General features: G+C 32.6%; 1 protein-coding gene and 1 long non-coding RNA gene across 2 annotated transcripts; one reads left to right on the top strand and one right to left on the bottom strand.

Moving 5' to 3' along the window:
- Positions 1-784: 784 nt before the first annotated feature.
- Positions 785-1,846, bottom strand: LOC148779674 (F-box/FBD/LRR-repeat protein At1g13570-like). The gene has a single exon (XM_088852042.1). It carries the CDS (start codon positions 1,755-1,757, stop codon positions 891-893), a length of 867 nt encoding a protein of 288 aa, XP_088708168.1. The 5' UTR covers positions 1,758-1,846; the 3' UTR covers positions 785-890.
- Positions 1,847-4,023: 2,177 nt separating this feature from the next.
- LOC148779673 (uncharacterized) lies at positions 4,024-5,149 on the top strand. Its single transcript, XR_016045102.1, has 2 exons — positions 4,024-4,232; positions 4,580-5,149. It is a non-coding gene; the product is annotated as an uncharacterized LOC148779673 (long non-coding RNA).
- Positions 5,150-15,235: the final 10,086 nt, after the last annotated feature.

Raw genomic sequence — 15,235 nt, 5'->3', positions numbered from 1 at the left:
GTGTTGTTATAGCATGTTTTAAAATAGAAGAGCATATCTCAAATTGCTGGGGACATAAAAGCAACTGTTTTGAACCTAAATGCTGTCCCCCAAAAATGCCTTCAGCTTCAAAATATAGCCAATGCGCACAAATTTCAAATTGATGAAAACTTTATCAATCAATATGATAATCATTTAAAATGTATTGATGATAGGCAACAAGCATTCTTCCTCAAAAAATTAACCAAATACGAGGTTTGGTTTCGAAAATTTGCAAGTTTTAACAGGAATTTTTTAATATGATCTTGGCACGAGAAGAAGCTTTCGGAAGCAAGAGCAACTGCTTTTCGAGGCTTAATTGTATGGCTTGATCCATGCCTTTGCTAGTCTCAATGAAGAATTTATCCAGCACTTTGGTGTTCAATAGCAAGAACTTAATTAATTCCATATCTTCCAACCGAATCTCTCCCAGCCTTATTTTCACTCTTCTAAGGCAACTCAACCAAGATCCAGATTGACAATTCATGTTTTCACAAAAGCATCCATCACTTTGGCTTTCAAGCTGTCTATGGCAATAAACCTTCAAAAAATAAAACCAAAAAAGAAATCAAGAAATATAAAGGCACCAAGTAATGTATGAAAAATATAAATAAAAGTATAAGCTAAATGAGAGCTTATGATCAAGCATACCTGAATTGTGAGATATTCCAAGTTTGGGAAACTTCTCAGAAGACAAACAAAGCCCTTAACCTCCATTATCTTGTTTGTATTTAAAACCAGAACTAAAAACCTGAGATAATTGTAAGTGGTAGAGAGTCTCTCAGGAACATCTCCTCTGAAAAAATACTGCGACAAAATCAAGAAACGCAGGTACAATTATCTCTATAGAACTGATAGTGTTAAAAAAAATCTCACCAAAAAAATCCAAATCCATCAATATACATTAGAACAATACTGGGAGCAATTCTTACCTGCATAAAAGAATCATAAAAGAAAAGCACCTCTAATCCAAGGAGACCCTCCAGAACGTTGGTCATGGAAGCAAAGGCATTATCCCTTTTGTGGAGAACTACGACAAACGCTTTCAAGTTGGAACTTTTACTCAAATTTATGGCACTAAATTTGGCTTGTACAAATAAAAATGAAAGGCTGGAGGCATGAATTTTGAGATGGGAAAGGCCATCACAGTTAAATAGTACTAATTTCTCCAACCGCCCACTCCCTGAAACTAGAGACTCCAATATGGAGTCAGTAAGCCTCACCCTCATTAGAGTGAGAAACTTGAGAGATGGTAAGCCCTTGTAATCGCAAGAGGGATTGAGTGAGCAACAACTCAAGTCCAAAGACACCAAAGAGGTACAACAAAATAGAGAAGTGTGCATTCTATAACTCATCAAAATAATGACATTCACTTCTTTTTTCACCTGACGATCGAAGCTCAGTCTGAGTTTTTGCAGGCCTTTTCTTGTTAACAAAGGTACCCATCGATCCAAATCACATTGACCTGCTCGTGTGTTCAATTGAAAATCTAGAATGGGGCCGTTGTGGAGAGAAAGGGCTTGCTCAACAATAAAAGACCAGTTTAAATCTAAGTTGATGTTGCCGGTATCATCCGTGATGTTCAATGAGGGAGCAGAAGCCCATGCATACCTCCATCTCTTAGACAAAATACAAGTCCTGCCTGCTTCTCTTATAGGCAAGAGAGAGACAATGGACTCTAGGAGGCAGTCTGGTAGAGAGCTGATTCTATCTGCTTCTAGAAGAATACCCATCGGCATGAGTAACAGAGATCAAAAAATTTTGTTGTCAAAAAGTGCAGCTCCTGCTGGTGTCCCCTTTTTAGCAAAAGACTACGCCTTCTGCAATATATCTTTCCCTTCTCCAAAAAATATGCTAATTTTCTAGATAAGCTTGACGCTGTATTTAGGATAACTGCACCCTGTTTATTCCCAATGTGCTTTACCCAGTGTTTGAAAACTCGCCGAGTCGAGCCGGAATCGCCCGGTTCGACTCGGGATTCGTCGGCTATCAAGCCGGTTTCATGAAAAAATCTTTCGGTTCGATTCGGGAATTGTCGGCTACCGAGCCGGTTCCACGAAAAAATACGGAATCGCCCATGTCTAGAGAGAACCGAGCGATTCCTAATAAAATCGCAAGTCTCACCGAAAATTTTTGGATTCCCAATAGTAAAATCGCGAGTCTCACCGAAAATTTTTGGGTTCACACGTATCCGCCTCACGAGACCCTCCACGTGTGGCAATTCACCTCGCTCGTATGCCCCCCTCGCTTTTCTACACGTGTGACTGAATGACTAGTACACAGCACTTTATAGAGAACAAAAGGTCTCTCATCCTTTGTTGTGGGATAATTCTCACAAAAAACCATTCAAGCAAGATGATTCAATATGTATTATATTATAGTTGCTAATAAAACACATCAAGCAATGTGGTGATATTGGTTGACAACCTTGAATTTTCAAGCGGGTGTCTTGAGTTCAAACCCTCCTACCCATTGTCCTTTATAATATAACATTTTTTTTAAGATAATGAATAAAAACCTTGTAATAAAATAGAAAAAATAAAAAGCTTTTCTTGTTGTAAAAAAAGCTTAAAAAATAAAAAATAAAAAGCTTTTCAAGATAAAGATAAAAAATATAATACAATATTTTTTATTTTTCTTGTAAAAAAAATACAAGGTAATATAAAAAGTATTTCTTGCAAAAAAATAAAACAAAAGGCATTAAAAAAATTTTGACAACAAAAATAAATAAAGGCAGAAAATACTGTTGTAAAAAATTAGAAAAAATATAAAATAAAAAGCTTTTCAAGATAAACATAAAAATTATAATACAATATTTTTTTATTTTTCTTGTAAAAAAAATACAAGGTAATATAACAAGTATTTCTTGCAAAAAAAATAAAGCAAAAGGCATAAAAAAATAAAATGTACTTTGCTAGCATCATTTTTTTTTTTTCTTGTAAAAAAAATAAAAAGTAATACAACAAGCAAAAACAAATGTAGTACATCGCCTTCTTCTTTTGTAAAAAAAAAGAAAGAAGATAATCAACAAGTATCTTATTTTTCTTGTAAAAAAAAATAAAAGATAACACAATAAGTATTTCTTGTCAAAAAAATAAAAGGTATTTCTTAATACAACCTAGGAATAAATGGTCTAATTATATTTTTTATTTTTATAACATGATGGTCTTTAACATAAATTTAGTAATATTAATTTAAAGATAGGATCATACAATGAGGCCATTTGAAATTTCTCTTTCTGCTAACAATCTTTTCTACTAATTTATTCTAGAAACCTAAAAAATTAAAAAAAATTGGTACGCATTCTAATAATTTCTACATTGATAACCAAATCTTTTATTTTATTTATTAATTTTTGTATTATAAATCATATAGTGTACTATTTTTCTTACAGTTGTCAATAATACATTTTAAATTAGATGGTATTATAAAATATTTTGGATTTGTTATTATTTATATAATAAAATAATTATAAAATATTGTTGGTATAATATTATAGTTAGTTAGGTTGTAATAATTTGGGTTTTTTAAGCCGATTAGGGTTTTCTGCCAATTTGAGATTTTAGTGGCCAAATTTTCATCGATTTAGTTAACTCTTTATTGTAGTCTATATATGATTATATAATTAATTCATGATAATTCTATGATTTTTTTTGTGTGATGTAATTTTAATGGTCAACATAAAGTCACACAAGGAAAGAACATCTCAATATTCATAAATTGATAAAAACAATAAAAGTTAATAATATAGTACCACTATTTTTTATTGGATTCCTAAAAAATAATATTTATGATGAATTATAATAATTTTTTTAAAGCTTAATCTATACGATTCTGCTCGTTTCTCGATCCGAATCGTCAATTCGCTGATCCAAATCGATTTTTGGGATACCCTAATCCGGATCACCGATCCATTTTTTAAACCACTTACCCTACCTAAACGTCCGAATCTAAAGGACAATATCTTCGTACCCCTGCTTTTAAGTTTCTTTCTCGCTAGACCCAATACCTCTTTCGTTACCCAACTCTCTCTTTATTATTATTTTTTTGGGTAAATAACCTCTCTCTCTCTCTATGTATTTAAACATCCCCTACTCTCTTTCTGCCCCCTACTGATCTTGTCTGATCACTTCTAGAAGTTTTTCACACCCCTCAATACAAGATTGGGTATTGCCAACAGTGACCAGGCAAGGTTCAATGGCTGTCTCACCTTGGTGATCCATCTATGCCTCTCTTTAAATTCTACAATTTTTGGGTTTCTCTCTCTAGGTTATTCTACAATTTTGGGTGTGTTTTTTCTCTCTAGGTTATTCTACAATTTTGTGTATCTTTCTCTCTCTAGGTTACTCTACAATTTTGGGTGTGTTTCTCTCTCTAGGTTTGAATGAAAAGTGTTAATGGGTTGTGTTGGTTTAATTTTTTTTGAGTACTTCTTGACCATATTCTTCAAAGATGTGTACACGGCGATTCTTCTGGTTTACAATCTGGTTATGGCCATGTTGTGGGGCCATTTGGAAAATGTGGAGCTGAAGAAGGTCAATTGTGGTGTTTGTTGGAACAGGGTTGAAGCCAGGGAGGTACACCGGCAAGGAAGAGAACATGCAGAGAGAAGACATAAAGATGCTGGTTAAGAAATGGTGGGATGTCTACAACAACCCTCGAACACAAACGAATAATAAAGCAAGAAACTGGACTCCATGGATAGGAAAAAGCAGAAAGAGAGAGTAATGAGTAGCGGTGTAGCAGTGTCTCTGTGAAACTTGAAAGATGGGTTCTTCGACTGAGACTGGGATCCCCCATTTGGAAACAGAAGACTTGTTTGGCGATCAGAAGAAGCGCGTCAGAAACCCCCTCATACCAATCGGTGGACTTTTAACTGCAGGGGTTCTTACTGTAGGCTTAAGCAGTTTCAGGCAAGGGAATTCTCAGTTGGTTCAGAAACTTATCAGAGCTCGTGTGGATGTCCAAGTAGCCACTGTTACACTTATGTCGGTACTGCTTATTACCATGGGGAAAAATTACATTGGGATTTTAACTTCTCCTGGGATATGATAATGCTGTAATGAATCTAAAATTATTCTTGTTAGCTTTTTCTCTTTATTGAATCAATAAATGATAGATGGATTTTTCATAGGTTTAATCAAATAAAAAGGAAATTTTAGAATAAAATAAAATAAAAATTTGGTCTTCAAAAAAAAAACGAGTCCCTGCAATCGTGATGAGAGAGAAAGTAAAGGGAAAAAGAGGTTAGAGAGAAATAAAAAAAGAAACGTAGAGAGAGTTGGGTAATAAAAGATTTGCCTTTTAAAATTTGTTTAGGTAAAAAAAAATAAAAAAGGAGTAAAGTTAGTATAGAGGATTATAAAAAATAATATATAGGATCCCTACATGTCGAGATATATTTTAAAACTTTAAGTCTAACGAGAAATAAAAGTTTAAAATGAAAAGTACAAAAAGAATTTTTTTTAAAATCAAATTATATATTTAAAAAGATATAAACTTGACCCTGTATTTCGGGTATCTGATTGTCAACGTCTTTTATCTAAACATTAGGATAAAATTATATTTAAAAAATATTATTATTGCCAAGCCCGCATGCTGTCCGCATTGAAACCGTGTGAAAGGTAATATGTAATTTTTCCTATATTGAAAGTCTAGAAAAACTGCCTACCTTTACATGTTTTGTTAATCGGTGTGGTTTGAATAGAGCCGAGGCTCTAAAAAAATCAAAGTAAGCGCACCTTCAGGTAGTATAAAAAAATGTGGTTTCTCTACTAGAAATCTTTGTGATAGTCTTAAAATATATTTTCATCACTGATTATAAAATTAAAGCTTTAAAGATAGCGTAGATCGAGCTTATCTATAAAAATTTGAAAATTTTAAAAATTGACGCACCAAAAATGCATTACATGATGCATTATTTCCAAAACTTTAAATCCATTTTTTTCTCGTGTACATGTATCTTGAGGTCGAGATTAACAATTTAAAGATATTTGGGCATTAAAGGAACCTCTTCTAGTGAAATTTTTGATATGCGCTCTAATTTGATTGTTTAGAGCCTTGAACTCATATAAAATTTTTCCTTTATTAAATTATCGTATTTTAAAAAGTCTGCCCAAAAATTTACCATAATCTGTTGAAGAGCCAAGTATTTCCTTCTTCTTCTTTTTTTTGACGTGTTAACTATTCCCTTTTTTCAGCCATGACAATGAGTCCTTCTGATGACAATGATTCCGCACATTATGAACGCACAAAATCTCATATAAGGACACCGATTAAAGAACGTTACAATCACTTTTTATCCATCATATTTTGAATCGAGTGGTTGTAAGTGTGTTCATTGATTAGGTTTAAAATTTCAAAAACAATAAAAGTTCCAATTTTATATTGGATGGCTAGAAGTGTTTGTGACCTTATACCAATGGTAAATAGTCAAAAAATCACACTTAGTTTAAACAAGGGTTTTGGACACAGAATCAGGGTTTGGATCACCAAAATAATTTACCAATCTAGATCGGCAATCTGGTTGAATCGATAAAAAGCTGAAAAAAAAAAAATGAGTTATGACATTGGGTGATTATGGGAAAGCCCCGATCGCTCATTTAATAAATCCAATTTAGAGGAAAAGTATACAAACAGTCTATTTACTTTTTATATAAGGAGGTCACAATCATTGATGTTTAAGGTTTCAAATTGGGTAATTGTGAGTGTGTCATTAACAAGATTCAAATTTTTTAAAAACAAAATTCTAAAACTTTGTGACACACCCCAAGCCATCCAATTTGATATCTAACGGAAATGAGGAATTGTGACCTCTTTGTAATAAACATAAATGGTCTCATAGTATACAATCCCCAATTTAGATTAATTGTTTCATATCTAGTTCAACATTTTTCGAACATTAATTCAAATAAATAAGAAGCATGTTTTCTAAGATTGTAATAAAACATCAAGGTGTGCTTAAGTGGTATGTGACTCTTATTTGGTGCTTCTTTGCTTCTAGCCTTTTGTATATTACATCACTTTCAGTTCTATTTTATGGGATTGTATGCAATGAGACTAATTACCTTTGACATAAGGAGCTAACAAATACTTATAACCATCTGATGTGAAATTTGATAGGTTGGATGTGTTACAAAGATGATAAAATTTCTGTTGAAGTTTGAATTTGGTCAGTAGAATAAATGAAACCATCCAATTTTACGTCTAATGGTCAAGATTAATTGTGACTACCTTGTTGCAAAAGTAAATGATCTCATTGTATATTTTTCCATGTTTTATTTAGTTTTTTCCTTTTTCCCTTTCTTTCTTAAAACTTTGTGGCAAAAAATGAAATCAACCAAGGCTAGATGAAGTTAAATTACCGTTTTTATCAATGTAGAAAAAATCGAACGGCAATACTTGACGGGACATGGGCAAGAAACAATTCAACTATCCTAGCTAAGCAAATCCAGGCGGTCAAAAACCTGTCAAAAAATATTTTTAAGATCCGCCAAATTAGTTCGACCAATGGATGGAGTGGTTTTTACTCGACCAAACCCCTTACTAAACTTGACAACACTAGATCTCCTAACCAATGGAGTAAATGCACACCATGCTCCTGTAGGAGCACAATTTACTAAGTAAAATCCGTAAAAATGCGAACTCACAAGATTCAAGTAGAAATAATGAAATTTGCAAGCACGCTACTTATTTTTGCAAAAATATGTTTTATTCCCGCAGGAGTATACTATCAATTTACTACTTCGGGTGAAACTTATAAGAGGGATATCTTTTAGATCCTAAATTTGGGGATGTTATCTCTAGAACCCTCACAACTTTATATGAAAATAATAATTTAGATGGATCTGAAACTTTCAAATAAAAAAAAAATATTCCCAAAATTTCAAAATAAAAAAATGTCATCCCAAAATTTGAAAAAAAAATATATATATATATCAAATTAGTGTTTTTACCTATGGGGAGTAGATGTCTAGTATACTCTCGAGAGGGAGCGCACGTTAGCTTCCAGACTGCTCATGAAGGTCGCCTGGTCTTCCAGATTAATAAAAGGGCAGGGTATAAAGAGGGGTTAACTTTACTATGCATTTGGAATTGGGGGTTCTTCCTCTAGCGTGCTGCTTCCTCTGTGGTAATGGCGCTTTTCCTCTCGCGTAAGCTTGAAATTCTCTCTCACTTGCCTATCAGAGAAGCCGGAAGAACTTCGATTTTGTCAAAGCGATGGAGAGATGTTTGGGCTTCTACCCCTTCCTTCAATGCTGTAGAGGATTGTACCCCTGGATTTCTAGCTAATAGGTATGAATGGTTGACTCGAATAGAGTGGGCGGGCCCTTCTTCTGCACACTGGAAAGATTCATGGGTTTCTGCTGGAAGTAACCCGAATTCTGATCGTCTTGATCTCTGGGTGAATTATCTCTCTAGAAAAGACTTACAAGAACTTACAATTAAATTTCTTACAGAGCCAGACGAATATTCTGAGCAAGAGGAATCGGAATATGTGAATTACGCTCCCTTTTCTTCTGTAGCTCATTAGTCTCTCTCAATCTTACAAATGTCACCAAAACACTGGAGAAGCTTATTCTCAAGATAGAAAATGAATTGAAAAGCGATGTAGGGTTTGAGTTAGCGATGCAGTTGAACTTGTTCCCTAGAGCCTCTAATCAAGCCAAGGTGCAAATCATTTAGACTCGCAAAAAAGTTCAGATATTTTCAGAGAACTTGGAGGTGTCCCTAGTTTGGGTCCCATCTGTTTCATGTTTTTGCCTCTCTTTAAAATTATTAAAGAGTATTTTGTGAAAAGTATGTTGGTTTTTATGTTATTTTATCATAAGTGACTTAGCACTTGTAACAAGTTTGTGCATTAGGAAGTTGTAAAAGTACTAGATACAAGTAAGTAGTTATTGTTGGAAATATGCTAGTTAAAACCTCTATCCAAAGAGAAGTGTATTGTGGGAAAAATTGGGTCACATGTGATAAGGTTAATCTTCGGTCAAGATTGTTGTATTTTTGTTTGTCTCATTTTTCATCTTTGAACGAAACATTAGTTTTTCTTCCACTTCATTTTGGTTTTTCCTTTTTTTTTTATTTGGTTGTGAGTTTTGGGCTAGTGTGACATTGTTACCCTAATTGAGAAGCGGATTGTTCCGATATTATGGCATCCATCTTTGACATTGTTACCCTAATTGAGAAGCAGATTGTTTCGATGTTGTGGCATCTATCTTTAACATTATTACTTTAATTGAGAAGTGGATTGTTCCGATGTTGTGGCATCCGTCTTTCTCTACACTTACGTAATGTGAACCTAATTCTCTATGTTTGAGAGGACAAAGTATTTTGAAAATGATGAGCAACGAAACTTCCTTGCAACCATTTATTTCTTCTTTCTAGTGAATGATTTTATTGGTATTAAGTTAAAGAGATAATCTGTCCTCTTTTATTTCCTTGGGCCCCTCCTCTCATAGTCTCTCTTAATATTCATGGAACAAATTTCCAGCGGTAGAATTTCCTCAATATGATAAGTAGCACGCTAGGATTATAAAAAAGCACCAATACAGCGTTTCTGTTCACATTTTTGGATAATCAAGATTGCATCAAACAGACAATTGCCATGAGTTCCTAAATCTGTGAACTTAGTCGCAAGTTTTTACCTGTGACTGCTATATGAAGATAAACATCCTTTCTTGAAATAATTCAAAATGGTTTTTGCACTTTCTGAGTGCAAAATAACCATTTACAGTTTATCTTTTCAAAAAATTTTGTTGTATGTCCTTCATAAAGGACGAGAGTATGTGCTTGTCAAGTTTGGGGCCAAAAAGCAGTTTTCTTTATTTTTCTTTCCTTTCTTTTTCCACCCCTCAAAAGTTTTGCATGGATTTTTCATTAGGGTTAAGCGGATGTATCTCACAAGTTTGGAATGAAGCATACTTTTCTAAAGATACATCTATATCGTCACTTACATCAATCATATTAAGCCTATTAGATAGATTTGTATTGTGGTGCATAATAGCTAAATTGTTTCGATCACACTTGGTTAAATTATCAATTGTTTGGATCACACTTGGTTAAATTACTCCCTCATTTGCATGTGTCTCAAATGACCCCCATATTGGAATACAAGTTGCACTCCCTCGGTAGCCATCGTCAATGCTACTGTATTAAATGAATAGCAAAATACGAGTTGCATTCCCTCAGTAGCCATCGTCAATGTTACTGTATTAAATGAATAGAAAAAGTTGTGTTATAAAAAATCAATACAATAAAGAATACAAAAAAATTGGGATATTTATAACTACTTTAGGTTTTAGCAAAATTTGTGTTACAAAAAATCAATACAATAAGGAATACAAAATATTGGGATATTTCTAACTCTAGTTTGGGGTTTGAGTATTATATAATAGATTGAAATAGTGTATTACTAAAAATGTGACTAGTAGACAATAAACAAAAAAAAAAAAACATAACTTCAATAAACATAAAATAAACAACAAATATTAATACAAACAAACAAGTTGAACAATATTTAACCAAAACAAGGACTACAATATATCAACATGATACAAACAACAAATAATTATACAAACAAACAACTTCAACAATGTTTAACAAATTTTATTCATTAATCAACAATACACAACAAATACTAATAAAAAAATATAATATTGAATTAATTGTGACAAAATAAACATAAATTAATCAACAGTATATGGCAAGAGTAAGAACGGTACCTATCACGACCAAATAGTGAGTCAATCTCTTCAACTTTGTGGGTTACTGTATTGGGGGGACAATAAAAGGGGTATGATGCGCGAAAGATACTGTATTTTGTTCATTTTCCCCAACTTCATATAAAAACAAAAAAAAAAAGTTGCTAAGAAGCGGGAAAATTTAGCGTGAAAATTTTTGGTTGTTGAACAACTCATTTCAACATATTTTCGATTACTCAACAACAGAAAATGAAAATGTGAAAGTTTAACTATCGGGCTATTTTCGAATGTTGAACATCCAGAAAACCCTTAAATTCGAATGTTCAACACCCGAAAATAGGAATTTTAACGTTAAACTGTCGGCCTATTTTCGGATGTTGAATATCTGATAAACCCTCAAATTCGGTTGTTCAACATCTGAAAAAAGGTAAAGTGATCTTTTTTAAAAATTACGTTATAAAAGGTAAAAAACAGACATACATGTAATAACGGAAACTATTTGGTACATTCGTAATAACGCAAAGTATAACGGATATTTATGTAATTTTTTTTTTCTCTCTCTCTCTCTCTCTCTATATATATATATATATATATATAAATGCTGAGATTAGCCCACTAGCTCATATGAACATATGATCCCAACAGCTCAGATTGAATCTAGGACGATCTAACGGTCACAACATCATTTCGTATTTGAATTTTAATTGTTTTTCTACTAATCCAAATAACTTGAAATTTTAGACGTCTGTTCTTCTCATCAATTTGCACTTAATAAAAATATTTAAAAAATAATTCACAAAAAATAAATTGATAAAAATACATCCAAAATATATCAGGGGTATTTTGATCAATTTATTTCTTGAAAATTATTTTTTTATATTTTTATTAGATTTTTCTATTTTTTAATAATACACACCTAAAATTTTAAGTTCTAATATGAATATAAAATGAGGTCATGACCGTCAGATCGGCCCATATTCAATCTGGGTCGTTGGACTCATATGTTTATATGAGCTAGTGGGCTAAACTCAACATTTTCCTATATATATAAGAAAAAGTTTATATAAGGTTGCAACCTTAAACTGTAGAACTACAGATGCACCACAAAAATCCATCGGAAAAGGTTATTTTATTGTTGAAAAACCTTGTGATTGATCATCTCGATATCGAGATGTATGACTATGAAAAATAAAAATATTTTGAGTCTAAAAAATAGTACATCTTATAACATATTATCTACACCATCTATTTTCAAGATTTTCATATGTTTATAGATCTACTGAATTTTAACCATTTTTGGAATTTAAAATTTTATAATTAGATATGAAAATAGATTTTGAGATAATCCTAAGAACATTTTACATCAAAATTATATATTATGATAAAATTTGAAGGTGCACCTTAGTTGGATTGTTTAAGGTTGCGTATGGAAACCACACCCATATATATATATATATATATATATATATATATATATATATATATATATATATATATATATATATGTGTGTGTGTGTGTGTGTGTGTGTGTGTGTGTGTGAAAAAGTTTGTGTGTGTGAAAAAGTTTGTATAGAGCCGAGGCTCTAAATACTCAAATTAGAGCCCACATCAAAAATTTCACCATAAGAGGTTGTTTTGATGCCCAAATATTCTCAACTTGATCATCTCGACATCTAGATATATGGATATGAGAAAAAAATGGATTTCAAGTTTTAAAAATAGTGCATCTTGTAATGTACTTTTGGACCGTCAATTTTCAAGATTTTTAAATTTTTATAGATCTGCTCGGTTTACATTATTTTTTGAAGCTTTAAATTCTATAATTAAAGATGACAATGTTTTTTAAGGCCACCACAAAAATTTCCTGTACTGAAATCACATTCCTTGGCACATTTCTTAAATCATCAATTTGGAAAGGAATCCTCCAAAATAAAATTTTTATGTTGAGTTGCTGCAGATGGATAATGGGTAACAAGGATAAGATATCATTCTAGAATAGTAAGTAGGTGGGAAATTGTAGTTTAAAAACAGCGTACCCATTGGTTTTTGACACGATAGATCAGCAATCAATATTGGCATCCAAGGCCTATGATGTTAAAGGAAGTGTATGGGCGATTAATTGCAGATATAATAGAGTACCAGATTCGTTGATAGGGCAATATACTTGGCTGCTTATAAATGAATTGAAACCTTATTAGGATAGGAAAGACGAGTTCGTGTGAGAAGTGGAAAAAGACGGAATTTTCTCGGTAAAATCAACATATAGCCTTCTCTTTCATAATAGGGCTCACTGGATCAAACGTATAATAAGTAGAATTCGGTGTTGGAAGGTTCCTTATAAAATTCAAATTTTTTTGTGGATTTTGTTTTCAAAGGAAGACGTTGATAAAGTTATAAAGAGAAGAAAGGCTATCACGAATGTTTGCATTTTTTGTAAGGAGAGTGATGAGATTGGAGATCATCTTTTTCTACATTATCCTTATTAATTTCATATTTAGGCTTGGATGCTGCAAAAGGTTTCTACATAGTCCTCATTAATTTCATATTTAGGCTTGGATGCTGCAAAAGGTAGGTTTTTCAATGGTAACGCCGAACAACCATATGAATATCTTAGTATCTTAGAATGCTTAAGTATGGATTATCTCCCAAAGGTGGGAAATTTTGAGGGAGATTATTCGAGCTGCAGTTTTATGGGAGGTATGGCTGGAGCAAAATTGTAGGACTTTTGAAAATACATCATTGGATATGGATATGGTAAAAAGAAAGATCATGCAATCGATTTTTAGTTGGTTTTCGATAACCAATGAAGGTATTGGAGTATCTAAAGTGGATGTTGACATTAATATGAATAATTTGGTGCTTCAAAATTTTGTGCAAGTGAGACCAAAAGGGAGGTGGTCTTCACCAATGGAAAGAAGCATGTAACTAAACTTTGATGGGAGCTCCAATGGTAATCTAGGTCCGGCTGGCTATGGAAGGATTCTGCGTAATGCAATGGGAGTAGTAATGCTTTGTTATGTTGGACCATGTGGAGAAACTATGGCGAGTGAGGCCGAAATGGAAGCGCTAGAGAGAGGACTAAAATTGGTGGTGCAAAGGAATTTTGGTATACCTTGTTTCATTGAAGGAGATTCAATGAATGTGATTAATTCGTGTAATAAGACAGCAAGACCACCATGGAATCTAAGGAGAAAGTGGATGAAGATAATGGAGTTTTGTGAGGGAATTGAAGTCCAGTTTCAACATATGTATAGGGACGCAAACGACATAGCATATGGATTGGCAAAACGAGGGGTGACTTTGTAGAACGTTGTTGTTTCTGATTTGTTATTCTCTTGAGAGATTGTAATTTTGTTTGATTAATAAAGTTAGAGTAATCTTGTCAAAAAAAAATACTGGAAATCTTTGTGATAGTCTTAAAATATATTTTTATCTTTATTTATAAAGTTTAAAGCTTCAAAAATAGTATAGATCGACAGATGTATGAAAACTTGCAAATCTAGAAAATTGACGGTCCAAAAATACGCAACAAAATACACTATTTCCAAAACTTGAAATCTATTTTTTTCTCTTGTCCATGCATCTCGATGTCGAGATGATCAAGTTGAGGATATTTAGGCATCAAAACGATCTCTTCTAGTGAAATGTTTTAAGTAAGCTCTAATTTGATGTCTAGAGCCTCGGCTATATATAAACTTTTCTCTATAGATTTTAGAGATTTTTTTTTTTTTTTTTTTTCATATTTATGATCAGCTTGACTTAGATGATGAATCCCTAAAATTTTAAATAAAAAATCTATCTTTAAAGTGAATTACAGGCCGAGGCCATATGTGTACATATGAGTCTGTTGTCTCATAGAAACCCCATCCCTAAAATAAAGCACGACTCTTTAGCAAACTATGTTCTATTCTGGCCCTTTGGAGTAACTTTAGGACGATTTCGGAATATAACCTCTTCAACCTATAGTATATCCTCAGTAAAATACTTTATTTGTGCTCTTCATGCATTTGAAACAAAATAATGTGTCAAGATTGAACAAAGACCATCTAATTTACAAGGGGGAGATCTATGAGTTAAAAAACTTAAAATAAAAAGAAAAAATTAAAATATTTATTTAGGTGGTTACCAAAAATTGAGATTTAAAAAAATCCTCCCAAGTAGGTCTTCTTATAGTTATCAATACGTGATTGAATAGATAATCAAATTGGTCGAACTGCTCACCAGTACTAAACGGTCTGGTCTAGAGTAAAAAATGGGTTTAGTAAAAATCAATCAAGACCAATATTTTATTGCTTTGGCTAGTCCACATCAGGTTCGACCATCCAAACCTAGTGGGCAACTTGTTTTAATATATTAGGTATTTTAAACTATTCTTTATATTTTTATTAGTATTTTTAAGATCCGTCAAATTAGTTTAACTAATGGTTGGAGTGGTTTTTACTCGACCATATCCCTTACCAAACTTGACAACACTAGATCTCCTGACCAATGGAGGAAGTGCACACCATATCTTG

This window comes from Amborella trichopoda, chromosome 11, assembly GCF_054954075.1.
Source record: "Amborella trichopoda isolate Santa Cruz 75 chromosome 11, AtrichopodaSantaCruz75HAP2 v2.0, whole genome shotgun sequence".
Taxonomy (NCBI): domain Eukaryota; kingdom Viridiplantae; phylum Streptophyta; class Magnoliopsida; order Amborellales; family Amborellaceae; genus Amborella; species Amborella trichopoda.
This window is presented reverse-complemented; position numbering and strand designations above follow the sequence as displayed.

Bases quoted from the DNA above. Each gene is read 5' to 3' on its own strand.
- LOC148779674 (XM_088852042.1), bottom strand. From the start codon at position 1,757: ATGCCGATGGGTATTCTTCTAGAAGCAGATAGAATCAGCTCTCTACCA.